Consider the following 24,031-nt stretch of genomic DNA (forward strand, 5'->3'; position numbering starts at 1 on the left):
TGCTATAAAACTCCACCCCAGCCTTCACTCTGTGCTAGAGTATTCTGCCTTGCATCCAGCTCCTGACTCTGGTGACTCCCTGGCTATATACCTGCTCCTGTGAACCTGTGTGGTGATCCTGCTACTCTGCTCTGAGTTCCTGCTGCATACACCAGTTTCCAGTAATCCTCCTTCATCTGCTGCTCGTGTTTACTTCCATCTGCATTAGCTGGACATGTAAGCTGTTGCTGCTCTGCTTAAACCTGAGATTATCACCCAGGCCTTCCTGGTTGAGATAAGACATTGCTTGAACTGCCTTATAAGCATATCTATCTGTGTTTGGACTAAAACAAGGACTTATTCATGTCAAGTATCCTCAAGAATAACTGTGCTTCATAGACTTTCTGCGTGATAGCATTTTCCTCTGAAGTTCCCTATAGACTGCTAAGCTGCGTTTAATATTTACACCAAGTGTTGTGGACTTGAGTTTCTCTCTGCACCTGTTTGAATCACCGTGTGATAATATAGACTTTACCACTTATAAAACTGTGTCCTCTAGTTGTCTTGTTCCACGCAAAGAGTCTCCTGAGTTATCCCCTATAACTATTACAGTGGCCTAGTGCGCATGCGCGGGGAACTGGATCCCCAGCACGGCCGAGGACTCGGAAGAGGAGGAGGGACACGGCGAGGGACCCGGGAAGCAAGGTGAGTATCGCAGTGCTCCTTAATAGATCCACTGATGAGCCTCAATATAAGACCTGATCCGGTCCTTTCACCACAGTCCTTTACTGTCCTTATACAGAGCTCCCTGCCTGGTCGTCTGCACAGCTAACTCCCTCCAATCTGGTCTTCTATGTTCTCAGGGTTCTTCAGTGTCTCCGGCGCTCACTAGGCCTCACATGATATCATGACATGCATTGCCTGAGGCCTTGTGGCACCAAAGAGCACTTTGAAGATGGGAAAGTGAACAAGAGTGTGCTAGATTTGCAGAGTGACAGGTTAAGGAATTGGCGAGGCAAGTATAATCTATTTATTTTTTTTTACACCCCTTCCCTATATATAATAACACACATTACATTGGCAATATACCATTTTTGTTTTTTTCGTTTCTTCCTCCCCTTCTTCCAAGAGCCATACCTTTATTTTTTCCATTGACATAGCCATGTGAGAGATTGTTTGTTTGCAGGGCAAGTTTTACTTTCGTGCGACACCGTTGATTTTATCATGTGATGTACAGGACAGTGGGAAAAAAAAATCCTAGTGTGATGAAATAGAAAAAAAATACAATTCCACAATGTTTGTTTATTTAGTGTGTTAACTATACAGTAAAAAATGATCCAGCAATGATTCTCCCAGTCGGTATGATTACGGAGATGCCAAACATACATAGTTCGTTTTTTTATTTGTGATGAAAAAAAATCGGAAATTTTAAGTGAAAAAAAAAAAAGTTTTGCTTGTGTCGCCATTTTCTAAGACCAGCAACGTTTTAAATTTTTGTTTGATTGGGCTGTGCGAGGGCTTGGTTTATGAGCCTATGTTTTTGTTGATAGTAATTTGGGGGCACCAATTGGCGCATAGAATGACTCTCCCCTCTTCTGGCACACTATAAATGCTGCTGTCAAAGATTTTTAACTGATTAACAACCGTGGTTGGAGCTGCATTCCATGTGTGGCTGTTAGAGGCAGATGATAGCTGAATGTAACAACCATTATCTGTCGCCAAATATGTAGACCCAGCTCCTGAGCCCACATCAATGTCAGGGAGGCAGCGTATGATGTATCAGTACATCATATGTCGGTAACGGGTTAAAAAGGTGAAATTTGAGCAATTAGTATTTTTGATGATTAATTTTATTATTGAACAACTACAATGCTGTTGGTCGTTCCAAAAAGTTAATAAACCTGAAATCTGAGTATTCAAGAAAGTAAAATTAAGGTTTTGTCTTTCTTAGGAGCATATTTACATGTGCTGAACTATTGGGCAACTAACTAATAGTGTGCAAAATTATTATGCAGCTAAATGAAATATCGTATGTATATTTTTCCATCTCAATTGTTTATTTTCATTTGATAAAGGGAGAATAATAACCAAATGCCACAACATGTACACAAATACATTTATGACATTTAAAAAAATATATTTCAGAGCCCAATATAGCCTCCCTTCATTTCAATAACAGTCATAAGCCTAAGTTGTTGGCTATCCACTTTTTAGATAGCACCATCCACAGCCTCCCAGACACAGTTCAGAGAGGCGACTGTTTTCCTTCGCCATAAATCTCCTGTTTAAGAAAGGGCCAAAAGTTCTCAACTGGATTTAGGTCAGGTTGAGAATGTGCCAGGTCCTTATTCTTTCACCTTTAAGGCCATTACTGGCTAGCCAAGCAGTGGAGAACTCTGATGCATGCAATGGAGCATTGTCCTGTATAATCATCATGGCTTTCTTGAAAGATGCAGACTTTTTTTTCCATACACTGCTTAAAGAAAATGCCTTCTAATAACTGGCAGCAGGTTTGGGAGTTGAATTTGAGTCCAGCTTCAACCCCAGAAGATCCAACTAGGTCATCTTTAATTATACCAGGCCATAAAAGTGTCCCACCTCCACCTTGCTGGCTTCTGAATTGAAGTAGAGATCTATGCCTGTTACTGATCCCACTACAAGTCCAACCATCTGGTCTGTCAATAGTCACTTTCATCTTATCAGTCTACAAAACCTTTGAAAAATCTGTCTTCAGTTATTTCCAGGGCCAGTTTTGACTTTCAACGTACATGCCTTATTCAGTCGGGTTTCAGCCTGCGTCTTGTTCAGTGGCGGTCGGGTTTTTGCTTTTCTTTCCTTGGCCATGTCTCGGAGCACTGAACACCTAGTACTTCTGGGCATTCCAGGGAGGCTGCAGCTCTGTAATATGACAGCACTGGAGGATAATGGGTTCATGGTCGCTTGATGTTTGATTCTTCTCAAATCATTGGCAGTTAATGTGCGTCTTTTTTTCTCAATGCATTTTTTGCGATCCTGTTGACTATTTCCAACATAACTTGTGATGGTTCTATGATCACGCCTCAATATCTTGGCAATTTCAAGAGTGCTTCATCCCTCTGTAAGACTTGTAACAATTTTTGACTTTCCAGATTCCGATAAATTATTATCTGTGTAGCATGGCTAAAGGGTGTGTAGTCGATGGGAGGTATGTGCCACATAAGTGCCTTGTTGCTGTAATGTAGCCCGGACTATTTCTTTGTTGTATATAACCATGTATATATGTGTTCAGGACCTGTGGTGATGTCAGACCACATGGCTAATCATGTGATGGGTTACTGGGTGTGGTTAGCTTTATATAAGACAGGCTAATGCTTAACACAGGGGGATATGTGTGGAGGTGAAACCCTCCTGAGTGTGTTAAGGCTATAGGACTGAGCCTGAAGGACTGGACAAGTTGTTTTTCTTTTCCTGAACTAAAGGCTATTTTGTTTGCTGTTATTTTTGCCATGTGGTTTATGAGGTAATAAACCTTTGAACTTTTGTTGGAACCTGCCTCCTACGTGTCAGCCGTCGCACCTGAGTGAGTGAAATCCCTACAATTGGTGGAGAATGCGGGCAGCGTTCCCAGCGGAGACGAAAGTCTGTTATTGAATGTCCTGGGTCAAGTCTGTTGTAAGCCAGCCGGGGAAAATGGAGGACCTGCTGAAACACTTGGTCCAGTTGCAGTCACAGCAGGAGCAACGGCAGCAAGAGACCAACAGGCTGTTGATGCAGCAGATACAACAGAGCCAGCAGCAGATACAACAGAGCCAGCAGGAGCAACGGCAGAGCCAGCAGGAGCAACGGCATCAGATGCAACAGAGCCAGCAGGAGCAACGGGAGCAGATGCAGCTTCTGGCAACCGCCATCCAGGGCAAGACGAGTGCCCCAACCCCAGGTCTGGCTGATGACACCCACGTCCGGAAGACGGTAAGACGCGCATTGCAGAAAATGACCCCCGGGGATGATGTTGAGGCCTTCCTGACGGTATACCTGACGGGAGAACCCCAGAAGGCGTACTATGATTTGACCTTGCAGGATGCCAAAGAGTATCACAAATTGAAAGTCGAGATTCTTGCACGTTTGGGGGTGACACTGACTGTCAGGGCACAGCGAGTTCACAGCTGGGCCTATCACCGGGACAAACCACCTCGCTCTCAAATGTTTGATCTGTTGCACCTGGTCCAGAAATGGCTGCAGCCAGAGTCATGTACACCTGCACAGATGGTGGAACGAGTGATGATGGATCGGTTTGTGCATTCCCTCCCGAGGTCCATACAGACTTGGGTTGCCCAGGGTGATCCCCAGAATGCCGACGAACTGATCGGACTGGTCGAGAGATACCAAGGGATGGAAGGCTCCTTTGGGAGGCAGCCCGTTCCGTACTGGGGGTCCCAGAAAGCTGCTGAGTCCCAAAAAGGGGTGGCGCGTCCAAGGTCACAAAGGGTGGGGGAGGTGGTGCCCAAGGTCCCTACGGGTGATATTATTTGCTGGAGGTGCCACGGGCCAGGACATATAGCTGCCCGTTGTTCCCAGACCACTGAGCAGATGGACTGCAGCATGGGACGCCGTTGTTCATACTATGCGTATCCAGCCTGCAGTGTGAACTCTCCGCCCAACGAGGGACCTCAAGCGTGTCCCGTAAGGGTGAACGGTCGAGCAGCAACGGGGCTGTTAGACTCAGGGAGCTTAGTGACCCTGGTGAGGGCCACTTTCCCTCTACACCTGCTCCCGGGAAAGAAGGTCGGCGTGCGGTGCATACATGGTGATGCCAAGGACTACCCTTTGGCCAGGGTGGACATTGAAACGGCATGTGGCACAGAGTCCCACATAGTCGGCGTCGTGCAGGACTTGTTGCACCCTATAATTATTGGCCGGGATTTCTGTCTGTTTTGGGATTTGTGGGGAAAAGGTTCTGAGCTCCCTAGCAAGAGTAGGGAACCAGTGAACCCTGGAAGGGTGTCACCACACCCAAAGACAGACAGGTTTCCTTTTTGTGTGCTGGTTGGGGATGAGGAGGAAGTATCCCCTGCATCTGACATTCTGGAGTTAGAGGTAACCGGTGAAAATTTTGGGACTGCCCAACATAGGGACCCCACTCTGAGGGAAGCCTTTAATAATGTCACAGTTATTGACAGGGTGGTACAGGAGCCGGGGGCAGACACAAGATTTCCCCATTTTCTGATGAGGGGGGGAGTTGTTGTACCGGGTCACGAAAATAAGGGAGTTGTTGGTAGAGCAGTTGTTAGTGCCGGGTCCATATAGACGGAAGGTGTTGGACATGGCCCATTCACACATCTTGGGTGGACACCTAGGGGTGGAAAAAACGCAGGAACGGGTTGTGCAGAGGTTCTATTGGCCTGGGTGTCACCGGAAAATAGTGAACTACTGCAGGTCCTGCCCTACATGTCAGTTAACTGCTCCCACTCCTCATTTCCGGAACCCCCTTGTGCCCCTGCCCATTATTGAGGTGCCGTTCGAGAGAATTGCCATGGACTTGGTCGGTCCCTTAGTTAAATCAGCCCGGGGCCATCAGTATATATTAGTCATCCTGGACTATGCCACACGCTATCCTGAGGCAATTCCTCTGAGAAATTCCTCCTCGAAGAGTATAGCCCACGAGTTGGTCCATGTCTTTTCCCGGACAGGTCTGCCGAAGGAGATCCTGACTGACCAGGGGACACCTTTCATGAGCAAAGTGATGAGGGAGTTGTGCAAAGCCCTGAAAATCTCCCAGTTGAGGACCTCGGTGTACCATCCCCAGTCAGATGGCCTTGTTGAGAGATTTAACAAGACACTGAAGAGCATGCTGAGAAAAGCTATAGAGAAAGATGGTTGAGACTGGGATTGTCTCTTACCCTACCTGATGTTTTCCATTCGTGAAGTTCCACAAGCCTCCACAGGGTTCTCACCGTTTGAGCTTCTATATGGCCGACATCCGCGAGGACTCCTGGATATAGCCAAGGAAACCTGGGAAGCCGAAGTCACGCCCCACAGAAGCGTCATTGAGCATGTGGCCCTGATGCAGCAGAGGATTGCAAAGGTGATGCCTATTGTGAAAGAACACCTACTCCAGGCACAAGAAGCTCAGGCCAGAGTCTACAACCGGTCTGCAAGAGTGAGGCAGTTCAATCCGGGAGACCGAGTTCTTGTGTTAGTTCCGACGGTGGAGAGCAAGTTCTTGGCCAAATGGCAAGGGCCATATGAGGTTGTCGAGAAACTTGGTGAAGTAAATTATAAAATTCACCAACCAGGAAGACGGAAACCATTCCAAGTATACCATGTCAACCTTATCAAGCCGTGGCAAGATAGAGAGCCGACAGTATCTCCATCGTTGTTAAGCAACCCAGAAGGTGAGGTTGGAGCGGTTACTATAGCGGAGAAGTCCCAGAAACAGCAGTGCCGGGAGTTACTCCAGAAAAACAGGGACCTGGTTTCAGAGTTGCCAGGACACACGAAGGTCATAGAGCACGAGGTCCTAACAGAGCCACATGTGCGGGTGAACGTGAAGCCCTATCGTATTCCTGAGGCTCGTCGAGAAGTTATCTCCAAGGAAGTGGAGCGTATGTTGAAGCTTGGAGTCATCGAGGAATCCAAGAGCGGTTGGTCGAGCCCAATTGTCCTGGTCCCAAAACCTGACGGAGAATGGAGGTTTTGCAATGACTATCGGAAGTTGAATGAGGTCTCCAAGTTTGACGCTTATCCCATGCCCCGCGTTGATGAGCTCATCGAAAGGCTTGGGCACGCCAGATATATATCCACCTTGGACTTGACAAAGGGTTATTGGCAGATCCCCATGGCACAGGAAGCCAAGGAGAAGACGGCCTTTTCGACACCTGATGCATGCTTCCAGTATGTCCGGATGCCGTTTGGCCTACAGGGAGCTCCGGCGACCTTCCAGAGGGCTATGGATAGAGTCCTTGCACCCCATAAGGCCTACGCTGCTGCATACCTAGATGATATCGTCATCTTTAGCCCGGACTGGGAGAGTCATCTGGAGTAAGTCCAAGCGGTGTTTGATGCTCTAAGAGAGGCGGGGTTTACAATAAACCCGAAGAAGTGTGCCTTGGGTAAGGAAGAAGCTAAATACCTAGGCTATATAGTGGGTCGTGGAGAAATAAAGCCCCAAATCAGGAAAGTGGAGGCTATCCAAACATGGCCGAAACCACTCTCCAAGAAGCAAGTTAAAGCCTTTCTGGGAATCGTGGGATATTACAGGAGGTTCATCCCGAACTTCGCCACAGTGGCTGCGCCTCTGACTGATCTGCTAAAGGGGACAAAATTGGTGATGGTTAAATGGTCCGAAGAGACAGAGTCAGCCTTCCAAGAGTTGAAAGAGGCTCTATGTAAGCAGCCCGTTCTGATGGCTCCAGACTTTAATAAAGAATTTATTCTTCAGACAGATGCCTCAGATGTTGGGGTAGGAGCAGTTCTTTCCCAAGAGCTACATGGGGAGGAGCATCCTGTGCTCTATCTGAGTAGAAAGCTGTCCTCATCTGAGAAGAACTACTCAGTCGTGGAAAAAGAGTGTTTGGCCATAAAGTGGGCGGTGGACACTTTACGGTACTATCTGCTGGGTCGTAAATTCAGATTGATATCTGACCATGCCCCTCTAAGATGGATGAGGGAAACAAAGGGTAGAAATGCTAGGGTCACCCGTTGGTTCTTAGCCCTGCAGGACTTCAGTTTCCATGTGGAACATAGGGCCGGAAAGCTGCACGGTAATGCGGATGCCCTATCAAGAGTCCCTTGTTTAGTGGGGAAAAGTGCCAAGCCCTACGGCTTTAGGCAGAGGGGGGAGGTATGTAGCATGGCTAAAGGGTGTGTAGTCGATGGGAGGTATGTGCCACATAAGTGCCTTGTTGCTGTAATGTAGCCCGGACTATTTCTTTGTTGTATATAACCATGTATATATGTGTGTTCAGGACCTGTGGTGATGTCAGACCACATGGCTAATCATGTGATGGGTTACTGGGTGTGGTTAGCTTTATATAAGACAGGCTAATGCTTAACACAGGGGGATATGTGTGGAGGTGAAACCCTCCTGAGTGTGTTAAGGCTATAGGACTGAGCCTGAAGGACTGGACAAGTTGTTTTTCTTTTCCTGAACTAAAGGCTATTTTGTTTGCTGTTATTTTTGCCATGTGGTTTATGAGGTAATAAACCTTTGAACTTTTGTTGGAACCTGCCTCCTACGTGTCAGCCGTCGCACCTGAGTGAGTGAAATCCCTACATCTGCCTAATAATTCTGCACACGTTGATAATGGCTGTTGTATCTGAAGGCTTCGCCCTCGCACATTACACACATACACATCACCTGATATGCGTCATCCAATTAGCATTCAATTTTATACAGCTTGGGGTTGTAAAATCTGCAGAATTTCATAATGCATAATAAAATGATGATATGTGCCGAATAATCCCTTGCCTGATAATTGTGCACACTGTGCATGGCAACTCTTGCTGAGAAACATATTGCGTGGACTAAGATTGTGATATGTTCCTGCTACATCACCATAATGAAAGCAAATGCATACTGTTGTGACCCACAAGCTGTCACAACATAACGTTGTCTGTGCCATGTTGCAAGAGTTCCTCAAATCACCATGGTCTAACTGACATGGCTTAGTCTTGGAGAGGATAGGATGCATCAGCACTTGTGAGTTTCATCATTATCATCATCATCATCATCACCATCATCTTCTAGATGGCCTAAGAGCTTGACTCCAAATTGTCACAATATACTGTATATGCTTTTGATTTGATTCTTATTTAACAAACGTTTGTACGCTTATGCCATGTGTTGGACCCTGTAATATTTATATGATGACTTTATTGTATGTGTATCCAAAAGAGTAGTAATATCTGAAGTTAGCTTCTACTAGAGCAAATGGATGTCGTCTGTAAAGCTCATGTGATTTTTCTGAAATTTTACAAGAGAAGACCATACTAGAGACAAAAGTTGCCCTGAACAGCAGAGACCTCATTTTACTTGTCTTTAATGCAGGAATTCTTTCTACAATTCCTGGGTTTGCTATGGTATGTCACAGTCCAGCCCTTAGGCATGGTTAACATCACCTTTTTGTTAACTGGCTCGCAACCATTACATTTGGCATACTGAGTCTCTGCTATATGGTAATGCAGAACTATTGGAAATGTAAGTGCCTATTAGTTCCCTTGAGGCATTCTGACGTGCATGTGCAGAAGATTTGTGTTGGGGCATGGCACTGATGGCTTAAAGGGAGTGTTTCAGTACAAAATGACTGTGCAAACCAAGCACAGGTTCTCAGTGCACACCGAATAGTTCACATCATCTACCCACCTAATTGTTTTTCCACCTATCTCCACCCTTCCTGGCCCATATAAAGCCAATGCTGTCAATCAAGGTAGAGAAAGTCAGAGATGGATAGAAAACATAATGGTGGGAAGATGCGCTGAACTATTCCATCATGGTAAGGGTGCACTGAGCGCCTGTGCTGGATTTGAGCATTGATGTTGTCTGCAGTCTCCCTTTAATCAGGACAGTCACTTGTCATTGATAGCTGTTTGGCTGTATATTTGCATAGCTTATGTCTGAAGACACTAAATAAAAGTGTTATTTTTGCACTCACCAGCTTTAAAAATTTGCATTAGTTTAAAAGAAGAACATACATAACAAATGCCAGCTTGTCATGCTAAATAATGCTGATATTGCACTGACTGTTCAACATAAAAGCTTAATTATTTTTTTTTAATGTTGTTGTTTTTTTGTTGTTTTTTTTTTTAAAGCCGGAGACAATTTGGCCCCAAAGACAAAGATGAAGTGAAAATAATTGATCACCAAACACAAAATCTACGACTCATGCCACATCTCGCCACGGCACTGGCTATAACATTTACAAGCAGGTACTGCAAAGTGTTTTGTTTTCTTTGCATTGAAGAAGCATTAAAGTTAAAATACGTCAGTGTAAGAAATAGCAGTTGAAGACATAGCAAAGCCAGTCATACCACCACTTGACTAGCAAGCAGAAGAATATCACTAATAAAGATTACGGGGCATTCAGAAATGGCAATAATGGCTCAAAGCCGCACACTACAGGATAGGCAATACAGCCATGGTGTTGCTGCAGTTGATAGTTGCTTATATTTTTTCTAGGTATTGTAGCAATAAATGCCTAGATGGAAACCACACTGTTTTCCTGGCTTGCATGTTCTCCTTGAAGCGGAAAAAAGGCACAAACTTACTGCCTTTATATGTACACAGGTGCATCTCTGTTGTGAGTTCCGTTCTTGGGCTCCATCCTGTGGTTGCAAATGGTATTTTTGGGAGTTCTGCTCTTGGGCTCCCTCTGGTGGTTTCAAGTGGAACTTAGCAGCTGCTTTCACTAATCGGTTCCTTGGCCTGGTTATTTAACTGGGCCTTGGGCTGTAGTGGATGCCAGCTGTCAATGTTCCTTCCTGTGGATTCAGTCCTTTCCTGGAAGTTCTCTGTTGGCCAGTCCATTTCAGCTTAAGATAAGTTCTGCTAGTTTTTGGGTGTTTCCCTGCCTATGACCTTTTGTTCAGTTTAAGTTATGTCTCTTTTGTCCAGCTTGTCATCATGAAATATTCCGGCTAGTTGAAGCTCTGGGGTTGCAGATTTGCCCCTCCACACCGTGAGTCGGTGTGGAGGTTATTTTTGTAAACTCTGCGTGGACATTTAGTTTTTATATTGACCGCACAGTAGCCTTTTCTTTCTCTGTCTATTTAGATAGTAGTGGCCTCCTTTGCTAAAATCTAGTTTAATTTCTGAGTTTGTCATTTCCCTCTTCACTCACCGTCAATATTTGTGGGGGGCTATCTTTCCTTTGGGGGTTTCTCTGAAGCGAAATAGTTTTCCATTTCCATCTTCAGGGGTAGCTAGTTCTTAGGCTGTGAAGAGGCGTCTAGGCAGAGATAGGAACGCTCCATGGCTATTTCTAGTGTTGGTGTTAGGAGTAGGGATTGCGGTCAGTAAAGTTACCACCTCCTCAGAGCTAGTACATTATTTGTTTTACCCACTAGGTCATTTCAGTGCTGCTCCGTAATCACTAGGTCATATAGGTGATTACTGTCTGTAGAGCTGCCACCTCCTCTGAGCTTGTCCATGGTTGGTTTTACCCACCAGGTCATCTCAGTACCACTCCGTAACCACCAGGTCATAACACATCTCACAAAATTGGAATATCAACAAAAAGTTAATTTCTTTCAGTTCTTCAATGGAAAAAGTAAAACTTATTTATATTAGATAGTCATTACAAACAGAGTGATCTATTTCAACTGTTTATTTCTGTTAATGTTGATGATTATGGCTTACAGACAATGAAAACCCAAAAGTCAATTATCTCGGTAAATTAGAATACTTTATAACACTAGCTTGAAAAAAATGATTTTAAAATCCGAAATGTTGGCTTGAAATGTATGTTCAGTAAATGCACTCAATACTTAGTAGGGGCTCCTTTTGCATCAATTACTGAATCAATGAGGCTTGGCATGGAGGCGATCAGCCTGTGGCACTGCTGAGGTGTTATGAAAGCCCAGGTGAAGTTTCCACAATCAGTGATGGTTTGTGTAGCTATGTCATCTGCTGGTGTAGGTTCACTGTGTTTTATGAAAACCAAAGTCAGCGCAGCCGTCTACCAGGAAATTTTAGAGCACTTCATGCTTCCCTCTGCCGACAAGCTTTTTGGAGATGGAAATTTAATTCTCCATCAGGACTTGGCACCTGTCCACACTGCCAAAAGTACCAATACCTGGTTTAAAGACAACAGTATCACTGTGCTTGATTGGCCAGTAAACTCGCCTGACCTTAAAGAGGACGTCATCGTAAGAAGATGGGAGGCCCCCGACCGGACCGCAGCGGGACCGCCCCTGGGTGAGTATAATCTAACCTCTTTTTCTCATCTTTCAGGATATATCGGGGGCTTATCTACAGCATTACAGAATGCTGTAGATAAGCCCCTGATGCTGGTGGGCTTAGCTCACCTTCGATTTTGGGGGTGACAGGTTCCCTTTAACCCCTTCATGACCCAGCCTATTTTGACCTTAATGACCTGGCCGTTTTTTGCAATTCTGACCAGTGTCCCTTTATGAGGTAACTCAGGAACGCTTCAACGGATCCTAGCGGTTCTGAGATTGTTTTTTCGTGACATATTGGGCTTCACGTTAGGGGTAAATTTAGGTCGATAATTTTTGCGTTTATTTGTGAAAAAAATGGAAAATTTGGCTAAACTTTAGAAAATTTTGCAATTTTCAAATTTTGAATATTTATTCTGTTAAACCAGAGAGTTATGTGACACAAAATAGTTAATAAATAACCTTACCCCCTTATCTACTTTACATCAGCACAATTTTGGAAACCAAATTTTTTTTGCTAGGAAGTTATAAGGGTTAAAATTTAACCAGCTATTTCTCATTTTTACAGCAAAATTTACAAAACCATTTTTTTTAGGGACCACCTCACATTTGAAGTCAGTTTGAGGGGTCTATATGGCTGAAAATACCTTAAAGTGACACCATTCTAAAAACTGCACCCCTCAAGGTGCTCAAAACCACATTCAAGAAGTTTATTAACCCTTCAGGTGCTTCACAGCAGCAGAAGCAACATGGAAGGATAAAATGAACATTTAACTTTTTAGTCACAAAAATGATCTTTTAGCAACAATTTTTTTTTATTTTTCCAAGGGTAAAAAGAGAAACTGGACCCCAAAAGTTATTGTACAATTTGTCCTGAGTACACCAATACCCCATATGTGGGGGGAACCACTGTTTGGGCGCACGACAGGGCTCGGAAGGGAAAGTGCGCCATTTGACTTTTTCAATGAAAAATTGGCTCCAATCTTTAGCGGACACCATGTCGCGTTTGGAGAGCCCCTGTGTGCCTAAACATTGGAGCTCCCCCACAAGTGACCCCATTTTGGAAACTAGAGTCCCCAAGGAACTTATCTAGATGCATAGTGAGCACTTTGAACCCCCAGGTGCTTCACAAATTGATCCGTAAAAATGAAAAAGTCCTTTTTTTTCACAAAAAATTTCTTTTAGCCTCAATTTGTTCATTTCCACATGGGCAACAGGATAAAATGGATCCTAAAATGTATTGGGCAATTTCTCCTGAGTACACTAATACCTCACATGTGGGGGTAAACCACTGTTTGGGCATACGGCAGGGCTCGGAAGGGAAGGAGCACCATTTGACTTTTTGAATGAAAAATTAGCTCCAATTGTTAGTAGACACCATGTCGCGTTTGGAGAGACCCTGTGTGCCTAAACATTGGAGCTCCCCCACATGTGACCCCATTTTGGAAACTAGACCTCCCTTGGAACTAATCTAGATGTGCGGTGACCACTTTAACCCCTTCACCCCCAAGGGTGGTTTGCACGTTATGGACCGGGCCAATTTTTACAATTCTGACCACTGTCCCTTTATGAAGTTATAACTCTGGAACGCTTCCACGGATCCTGGTGATTCTGACATTGTTTTCTCGTGACATATTGTACTTCATGATAGTGGTAAAATTTCTTTGATATTACCTGCGTTTATTTGTGAAAAAAAACGAATATTTGGCGAAAATTTTGAAAATTTCGCAATTTTCCAACTTTGAATTTTTATGCCCTTAAATCACAGTGATATGTCAGACAAAATACTTAATAAGTAACATTTCCCACATGTCTTCTTTACATCAGCATCATTTTGGAACCAAAATTTTTTTTTGTTAGGGAGTTATAAGGGTTAAAAGTTGACCAGCAATTTCTCATTTTTACAACACCATTTTTTTTAGGGACCACATCTCATTTGAAGTCATTTTGAGGGGTCTATATGATAGAAAATACCCAAGTGTGACACCATTCTAAAAACTGCACCCCTCAAGGTGCTCAAAACCACATTCAAAAAGTTTATTAACCCTTCAGGTGTTTCACAGGAATTTTTGGAATGTTTAAATAAAAATGAACATTTAACTTTTTTTCACACAAAATTTAATTCAGCTCCAATTTGTTTTATTTTACCAAGGGTAACAGGAGAAAATGGACCCCAAGAGATGTTACACAATTTGTCCTGAGTACGCCGATACCCCATATGTGGGGGTAAACCACTGTTTGGGCACATGACTGAGCTCGGAAGCAAAGGAGCGCCATTTGACTTTTCAATGCAAAATTGACTGGAATTGAGATGGGATGCCATGTTGCGTTTGGAGAGCCACTGATGTGCCTAAACATTGAAACCCCCCACAAGTGACACCATTTTGGAAAGTAGACCCCCTAAGGAACTTATCTAGAGGTGTGGTGAGCACTTTGACCGACCAAGTGCTTCACAGAAGTTTATAATGCAGAACCGTAAAAATAAAAAATCATATTTTTTCACAAAAATGATCTTTTTGCCCCCAATTTTTTATTTTCCCAAGGGTAATAGAAGAAATTGGACCCCAAAAGTTGTTGTACAATTTGTTCTGAGTACGCTGATACCCCATATGTGGGGGTAAACCACTGTTTGGGCGCATGGGAGAGCTCGGAAGGGAAGGAGCGCCGTTTGACTTTTCACTGCAAAATTGACTGGAATTGAGATGGGACGCCATGTTGCGTTTGGAGAGCCACTGATGTGTCTAAACATTGAAACCCCCCCACAAGTGACACCATTTTGGAAAGTAGACCCCCTAAGGAACTTATCTAGAGGTGTGGTGAGCACTTTGACCCACCAAGTGCTTCACAGAAGTTTATAATGCAGAGCCGTAAAAATAAAACAAAAATTTTTTCCCACAAAAATCATATTTTAGCCCCCAGTTTTGTATTTTCCCGAGGGTAACAGGAGAAATTGGACCCCAAAAGTTGTTGTCCAATTTGTCCTGAGTACGCTGATACCCCATATGTGGGGGGGAACCACCGTTTGGGCACATGGGAGGGCTCGGAAGGGATGGAGCGCTATTTGGAATGCAGACTTAGATGGAATGGTCTGCAGGCGTCACATTGCGTTTGCAGAGCCCCTAATGTACCTAAACAGTAAAAAAAAATCACAAGTGACACCATTTTAAAAAGTAGACCCCCTAAGGAACTCATCTAGATGTGTTGTGAGAGATTTGAACCCCTAAGTGTTTCACTACAGTTTATAACGCAGAGCCGTGCAAATAAAAAATATTTTTTTTTCCACAAAAATTATTTTTTAGCCCCCAGTTTTGTATTTTTCCAAGGGTAACAGGAGAAATTAGACCCTATATATTGTTGTCCAATTTGTCCTGAGTACGCTGATACCTGATATCTGGGGGGGAACCACCGTTTGAGCGCATGGCAGAGCTCGGAAGGGAAGGAGCATCATTTGCAATGCAGACTTAGATGGATTGGTCTGCAGGCATCACATTGCGTTTGCAGAGCCCCTAATGTACCTAAACAGTAGAAACCCCCCACAAGTGACCCAATATTGGAAACTAGACCCCCCAAAGAACTTATCTTGTTGTGTTGTGAGAACTTTGAACCCCCAAGTGTTTCACTACAGTTTATAACGCAGAGCCGTGAAAATAAAAAAATAAAAAATTTCCCCAAAAAATTATTTTTTAGCCCCCAGTTTTGTATTTTCCCAATGGTAACAGGAGAAATTGGACCCCAAAAGTTGTTGTCCAATTTGTCTTGAGTACGCTGATACCCCATATGTGGGGGGGAACCACCGTTTGGGCGCATGGGAGGGTTCGGAAGGGAAGGAGCGCCATTTGGAATGCAGACTTAGATTGAATGGTCTGCAGGCGTGACATTTCGTTTGCAGAGCCCCTAATGTACCTAAACAGTAGAAACCCCCCACAAGTGACACCATTTTGGAAAGTAGACCCCCTAAGGAACTCATCTAGATGTGTTGTGAGAGCTTTGAACCCCCTAGTGTTTCACTACAGTTTATAATGCAGAGCCATGCAAATAAAAAATATTTTTTTTTTCCACAAAAATTATTTTTTAGCCCCAGTTTTGTATTTTCCCAAGGGTAGCAGGAGAAATTGGACCCCAAAAGTTGTTCTCCAATGTGTTCCGAGTACGCTGATACTCCATATGTTGGGGTAACCCCTGTTTGGGCGCACGGGAGAGCTTGGAAGGGAAGGAGCACTGTTTTACTTTTTCAACGCAGAATTGGCTGGCATTGAAATGGGACGCCATGTCACGTTTGGAGAGCCCCTGATGTGCCTAAACAGTGGAAACCCCCAATTATAACTGAAACCCTAATCCACACACACCCCTAACCCTAATCCCAACGGTAACCCTAACCACACCTCTAACCCAGACACACCCCTAACCCTAATCCCAACCCTATTCCCAAACGTAAATGTAATCCAAACCCTAACCCTAACTTTAGCCCCAACCCTAACCCTAACTTTAGCCCCAACCCTAAATGTAGCCCTAGCCCTAACCCTAGCCCTAACCCTAACCCTAGCCCTAACCCTAATGGGAAAATGGAAATAAATACATTTTTAAATTTTTTTTAATTTTTCCCTAACTAAGGCTACGTTCACATTAGCGTTCTGCGCCGCAGCGTCGGGCGCCACAGCGTCGCCGCATGCGTCATGCGCCCCTATATTTAACATGGTGGCGCATGGACATGCGTTGCACTTGCGTTTTGCGACGCATGCGTCACTGCGGCGCACGCGTCATGGCGCAGAGGACGCAGCAAGTTGCATTTTTTGTGCGTACAAAATCAAGCAAAAAAAGGACGCATGCGTCGCAAAACGCAGCGTTGTGCATGCGGTGTTCCTGCGTTGTGTGTTGCGTCGCCGACGCTGCGGCGCACAACGCAAATGTGAACGTAGCCTAAGCGGGTGATGAAGGGGGGTTTGATTTACTTTTATAGCGGGTTATTTAGCGGATTTTTATGATTGGCAGCCGTCACACACTGAAAGACGCTTTTTATTGCAAAAAATATTTTTTTGCGTTACCACATTTTGAGAGCTATAATTTTTCCATATTTGAGTTCACAGAGTCATGTGAGGTCTTGTTTTTTGCGGGACGAGTTGACGTTTTTATTGGTAACATGTTCGGGCACGGGAGATTTTTTGATCGCTTTTTATTCCGATTTATGTGAGGCAGAATGACCAAAAACCAGCTATTCATTAATTTCTTTTGGGGGAGGCGTTTATACCGTTCCGCGTTTGGTAAAATTGATAAAGCAGTTTTATTCTTCGGGTCAGTACGATTACAGCGATATCTCATTTACATCATTTTTTTATGTTTTGCCGCTTTTATACGATAAAAGCTATTTTATAGAAAAAATAATTATTTTGGCATCGCTTTATTCTGAGGACTATAACTTTTTTATTTTTTCGCTGATGATGGTGTATGGCACCTCGTTTTTTGCGGGACAAGATGACGTTTTCAGCGGTACCATGGTTATTTATATCCGTCTTTTTGATCGCGTGTTATTCCACTTTTTGATTGGCGGTATGAGAATAAAGCGTTGTTTTTTGCCTCGTTTTTTTTTTTTTTTTACGGTGTTCACTGAAGGGGTTAACTAGTTATGTAGTTTTATAGGTGGGGTCGTTACGGACGCGGCGATACTAAATATGTGTACTTTTATTGTTTGATTTTTTTTTATTTAGATAAAGAAATGTATTTATGGGAATAATTTTTTTTTTTTATTTATTTAGGAATTTTTATTTTTTTTTTTTTTTACACATGTGGACATTTTTTTTTTTAACTTTTTTACTTTGTCCCAGGGGGGGGACATCACAGATCGGTGATTTGACAGTGTGCACAGCACTCTGTCATATCACCGATCTCACTGACAGGGCTGCAGGCTTACCAGCGTCTGCACTGAGCAGGCACTCGGTAAGCCACCTCCCTCCCTGCAGGACCCGGATGCCGCGGCCATCTTGGATCCGGGACCTGCAGCGAGGAAGGAGGTAGGAGACCCTCGCAGCAGCGCGATCACATCGCGTTGCTCCGGGGGTCTCAGGGAAGCACGCAGGGAGCCCCCTCCCTGCGCGATGCTTCCCTATACCGCCGGTACACCGCGATCATGTTTGATCGCGGTGTGCCGGGGGTTAATGTGCCGGGGGTGGTCCGTGACCGCTCCTGGCACATAGTGCCGGATGTCAGCTGCGATAGTCAGCTGACACCCGGCCGCGATCGGCCGCGCTCCCCCCGTGAGCGCGGCCGATCGTGCTGGACGTACTATTCCGTCCTTGGGAAGTAGGGCCCACCCCACATGGACGGAATAGTACGTCCAATGACAGAAAGGGGTTAAACCCCCAAGTGCTTCACAGAAGTTTATAACGCAGAGCCGTGAAAATAAAAAATAATTTTTCTTTCCTCAAAAATGATGTTTTAGCAAGCAATTTTTTATTTTCACAAGGGTAAAAGGAGACATTGGACCCCAATAGTTGTTGCCCAGTTTTTCCCGAGTATGCTGGTACCCCATATGTGGGGGTAAACCACTATTTGGGCACACGTCGGGGCTCGGAAGGGAAGTAGTGACGTTTTGAAATGCAGACTTTGATGGAATGGTCTGCGGGCGTCACGTTGCATTTGCAGAGCCCCTGATGTGCCTAAACAGTAGAAACCCCTCACAAGTGACCCTATTTTGGAAACTAGACCCCCAAAGGAACTTATCTAGATATGTGGTGAGCACTTTGAACCCCCAAGTGCTTCACAGAAGTTTACAACGCAGAGCTGTGAAAATAAAAAATCATTTCTATTTCCTCAAAAATGATGTTTTAGCAAGCTATTTTTTATTTTCACAAGGGTAACAGATGAAATTGGACCCAATAGTTGTTGCTCAGTTTGTCCCGAGTATGCTGGTACTCCATACGTGGGGGTAAACCACTGTTTGGACGCACGTTGGGGCTCGGAAGGGAGGGAGCACCATTTGACTTTTTGAACTCAAGATTGGCTGGAATCAATGGTGGCGCCATGTTGCTTTTGGAGACCCCTGATGTGCCTAAACAGTGGAAACCCCTCAATTCTAACTCCAACACTAACCGCAACACACCCCTAACCCTAATCCCAACTCTAGCCATAACCCTAACCACAACCCTAACCCCAACACACCCCTAACCCTAATCCCTAACCCTAACCACAACCCTAACCCCAACACACCCCTAACCATAACCCTAACCACAAGCCTAATCTTAACCCTATTTCCAACCCTATCCCTAATTCCAACCCTAACTCTAATTCCAACCCTAACCCTAAGGCTATGTGCCCACGTTGCGGATTCGTTTGAGATTTTTCCGCACCATTTTTGAAAAATCCGCAGATAAAAGGCACTGCGTTTTACCTGCGGATTTATCACGGATTTCCAGTGGTTTTTGTGCGGATTCCTATTGAGGAACAGGTGTAAAACGCTGCGGAATCCGCACAAAGAATTGACATGCTGCGGAAAATACAATGCAGCGTTTCCGTGCGGTATTTTCCGCACCATGGGCACAGCGGATTTGGTTTTCCATAGGTTTACATGGAACTGTAAACCTGTTGGAAAACTGCTACGAATCCGCAGCGGCCGATCCGCTGCGGATCCGCAGCCAAATCCGCACCGTGTGCACATAGCCTAATTCTAAGGCTATGTGCACACGCTGCGGAAAACGCTGCGGATCCACAGCGTTTCCGCAGCTGCGGGTCCGCAGCAGTTTCCCTTGAGTTTATAGTTCAATGTAAACCTATGGGAAACAAAAAACCGCTGTGCACATGCTGCGGAAAAAACTTAGCGGAAACGCTGCGGTTTACATTCCGCAGCATGTCACTTCTTTCTGCGGATTCCGCAGCGGTTTCACAACTGCTCCAATAGAAAACCGCAATTGTAAAACCGCAGTGAAATCCGCAGAAAAACCACGTTGAATCCGCGATAAGTCCGCAGCGGTTTTGCACTGCGGATTTGTCAAATCCGCTGTGGAAAAATCCACACAGGACCAGAATACGTGTGCATAGCCATACCCTAGTTCTAACCCTAGTTCTAACTCTAGTGGGAAAAAAAATAGTAAAAAAATATTTTCTTTATTTTATTGTTGTCCCTACCTATGGGGGTGATAAAGGGGGGGGTTCATTTACTATTTTTTTTATTTTGATCACTGTGATAGGTTTTATCACAGTGATCAAAATGTACATGGAACGAATCGGCTGGCCGGCAGATTCGGCGGGCGCACTGCGCATGCGCCCGCCATTTTAGAAGATGGCGGCGCCCAGGGAGGAGACGGACGGACACCTGGAGGCTCGGTAAGTATGAGGGGGGGAGGACGGGGGGTGGATCAGAGCACAGGGGGGGTGAATCGGAGCACGGAGGGAGCGGACAGGATGACGGGGGAGCGGACAGGAGGACGGAGGGGAGCGGACCACAGTACGGGGGACTGGGGAGGAGATCGGTGGCGGGGGGGGGGGCAGATCAGGGTTTCCAGCCATGGCCGATGATATTGCAGCATCGGCCATGGCTGGATTGTAATATTTCACCACTTTTCATAGGTGAAATATTACAAATTGCTCTGATTGGCTGTTGCACTTTCAACAGCCAATCAGAGCGATCGTAGCCACGTGGGGGCAAAGCCACCCCCCCTTTGCTAAAGTACCACTCCCCCTGTCCCTGCAGATCGGGTGAAATTGGAGTTAACCCTTTCACCCGATCTGCAGGGACGCGATCATTCTGTAACACAGCATATGCGTCACAGGTCGGATTGGCACCGACTTTCATGACGCATACGCTGTGTCTCAGGTCGGGAAGGGGTTAAGCCCATAGAGAATCTATGGGGTGTTGTCAAGAGGGAGATGAGACACCAGACCCAACAATGCAGACGAGCTGAAGGCTGCTATCAAAGCAACCTGGGCTTCCATAATACCTCAGCAGTGCCACAGGCTGATCGCCTCATGCCACGCCGCATTGATTCAGTAATTGATGTAAAAGGAGCCGCAACCAAGTATTGAGTTTATTTACTGAATATACATTTCAGTAGGCCAACGTTTCGGATTTTAAAATCAATTTTCAAGCTGGTGTTATAAAGTATTCTAATTTACTGAGATAATGACTTTTGGGTTTTCATTGGCTGTAAGCCATAATTGTCAACATAAAGAGAAATAAACACTTGAAAGAGTCATTACAAACAGAGTGATCTATCTAATATATGAGTTTCACATTTTGTATTGAAGAACTGAAATTATATTTTTGATGATATTCTAATTTTGTGAGAAGCACCTGTATTTCTTTATCCCATTATCTAAGGGGAAAAATAGACAAACTAGCAATTCTATTTCTGGCAAAGAGCAAAGCTACGTCATTACAAACACCTCTACATCTATCCTAGGCATTGATGAATAATGTCCTAATAGCTGGCACAGATACAGAGCAATGTTTGTGATACGCAGCAGCTCTCATCTCACAGCAGTATCTGCTCTGCTCTCCCCCTCTCCCCTCACACTGTCAGTGCTCTGAGATGAGAGCTGCGGCATGTCACATATACTGCTCTGGATCTGTGCCAGCTATTAAGATATTATTCGCTTGTAATCACATTAGAGACAGAGAGGTGTTTGTAATTACACAAAGCTATGTTCTCTCCCCTTCTCCACTTATAACCACAATTAATGCTGACTGTTAAATCTTTATGACCTGGGGAGGAGAGGACATCCCTGTGAATTTATGATTTACCATATCACAGAGAGAAAGCCACTTCTCTTTGGGCATTTTCTTTCTTTTATCCTGCATGAGTTTTCCTTCTTATCATTGGTCATCATCATGCAGGGGGAAAAAAAGCTAAAGCCGCCGGAGAAGAACCTCTGCCAATACCCTACTGGATATATTGGGAATTGGCATATACATCTTAGAATCTTTTATGTCAGAAATTGAGATGAGAAATTTAAAAAAATACATTTTCTTTAGCTCTGAAGCAACTCTACCATGATGTGGCCAGTTTAACATGCTACAACTGGTGAAAACAAATTTTAATATTGGATTTGTTGACAATAGCAAAAGTGAAAGCCTGTGTGACTTTTAGTGCTACCTTTAGTAGGTGTCATCCTGCTTCTGTTACCTGTGTAAGATCCCATGACTTTAAAGGTTTTGTCTTACAAACTAAGTACATTTTAAAGAATAGATCTTGGAATAATATTAAGTTCCATAAATGGATGTGTTAAAGGGAACCTGTCACCAGAAAAACACTTAACCAGCAGATATTGGGTTAATCTACAGGTTTAGTGTTCCTAACCTGCCCAGCGCTTGTACTTTCCCAAACACTGCGGGAGAAAATGAACTTTATTCCCCCAACAGCTTTCCGGTTTCAGTCACGGGTTGGCTCAGGAACATTTTTTTTAACACATCCAATTGAGGAAATTATTATAATTATTATTATTCTAAGATCTATTGATTAAAATCTTCTTTGTGGTGGTACTACCTCTTTAATAAAAATTTTTTACACAAGAGGTTAAGACTTCCATTATGGGATTTCATCTAGCATTTTCCACACATTAAAGGGATTTTCCCATCTCCAAGATCCTATCCCAATATGTAGTAGCTGTAATAAGAATAATATTAGCAAATACCTCCAGTTAGAAATGTAGTGCAGGTCTTTTGATTTGTTTACCACTTACCCCATGTGCAGGGCATTGCAGTAGCTTGGGCATCCATGGTTGTGACCTGTCATATAGTGACAGTTAGCGGTCAGTGGTCAGAACTATGGATACCTACTGTAAGCTACTGCAATGCCCTGAGGTAAGCAACATAGCAAATCTGAAGAACTATACTACATTACTAATTGGAAGCATTTGCTATTATTATTTATTCCTACTAAATATTAGGATAGGATCTTGCAGGTGGGAATACCCCTTTTAAGTCAGCTCAAGCAAGCATCTTATTGTTTCTTATAGGTATATAATTTGGAATAATAGATAATAGACCTGTTTACTATTCTATGTTGGCTATAGGAAGGGATCACTCGTTACATGAGAAACAGTTGCATTTTTGTTCATCACCACCCACTGTTTCATGGAATTTGTAACAATATGTTATTTAATCAAAAATGGAAAAAAAAAGTCGTTGTAGTAGTGGAAGCCTCTCGCCCACCTTTCACTTCTTATTTTGCTGCATTTGAAGGGATATCCCAACTCTAATTCTTCAACAGTTCTCAGAAAGCTAAAATGATAGTCTCCAACCACTGAGCACATGTGGTGGAAGCCCAAGGGAAAAAAACGTCCTTTTTAGACCCAATAACTGTTCTTGCTGCAAAACTACCAGTAGATTTATTAATCCTTTAATTTATTTTGTAGATATGCAGGGGATATTCTGGATGAGGATGTTTTCCATAATAGAGACCTGGTAAATAATCGTCCTTTACAAGCCCTCGTAGCAGGTCTAAAAGCTTACAGCACATGGGAGAATGTGTCGTGTCTACAAGACTGCCGGGAATGTACTGGGGGAATGGTAAGCTTTAAATGCTACATATTTGTGGGATGACCAAATATAAGGCTACACAAGGTGGCATTTAGGTGGGGAAGACATGGGATGAAATAACATTTTGCTATTTTTTTGTGTTTTTTTTTCAATGGCTGGAAAACAGCAGTTTATCACACAGCTGCACCCTCACTGACAATCACTTATTGGAAAATCATGCAGTCACTTAGCAGTCAGGCTGTGTGCACATGTTGAGTATTGGCAATAGATTTTTATGTAAAAGCGTTGGCAGGTAAAGTGCAGTACGTTTTTGCACTTGTTTTTGATGCATTGTTACCGTTCTTTGGTTATTTCCCAAGTATTGGAATGGATGAAAATCTGCAAGAGTTGTCATATTCCAGATTTGAAAAAATGCTTCAAATCTCCAAGGAAAACATAAGCAGCATGTGTTTAAAATTTCAGAAATCTCATCCACTTTGCTGGTATTATAAAACACTCCATTTTATCCACGGCAAAAATGATTGGACAAACCGAGGCAAAAATGCAACTTGTGACTAAGACTCTAGGCAGAATCTTATAGCCATTCCCAAAGATAAATAGGTGATAACAGAAGTACATGTATGATTAGTAATAGTTTCCAAGCCTATGGCATTCAATAAAACATAACACAAACTAATAATAAAAAATGAATATGTGGGGATGGAGGAGTAGTAG

The 24,031-nt window shown here is 43.9% G+C and overlaps 1 protein-coding gene across 2 annotated transcripts in view; it reads left to right on the plus strand.

Moving 5' to 3' along the window:
• Window positions 1-24,031, plus strand: part of ACOXL (acyl-CoA oxidase like) — an 804,481-nt gene that overhangs the window by 488,978 nt on the left and 291,472 nt on the right. For both annotated transcript variants that reach the window (XM_077283134.1, XM_077283133.1), the window contains exons 11-12: window positions 9,766-9,882; window positions 23,194-23,347. In XM_077283134.1, coding sequence (XP_077139249.1) covers window positions 9,766-9,882; window positions 23,194-23,347 — 271 coding nt within the window. The remainder of the gene's footprint in view (window positions 1-9,765; window positions 9,883-23,193; window positions 23,348-24,031) is intronic.

The sequence above is a fragment of the Ranitomeya variabilis genome, chromosome 2 (genome assembly GCF_051348905.1).
Source record: "Ranitomeya variabilis isolate aRanVar5 chromosome 2, aRanVar5.hap1, whole genome shotgun sequence".
In the NCBI taxonomy this organism is placed as follows: Eukaryota; Metazoa; Chordata; class Amphibia; order Anura; family Dendrobatidae; genus Ranitomeya; species Ranitomeya variabilis.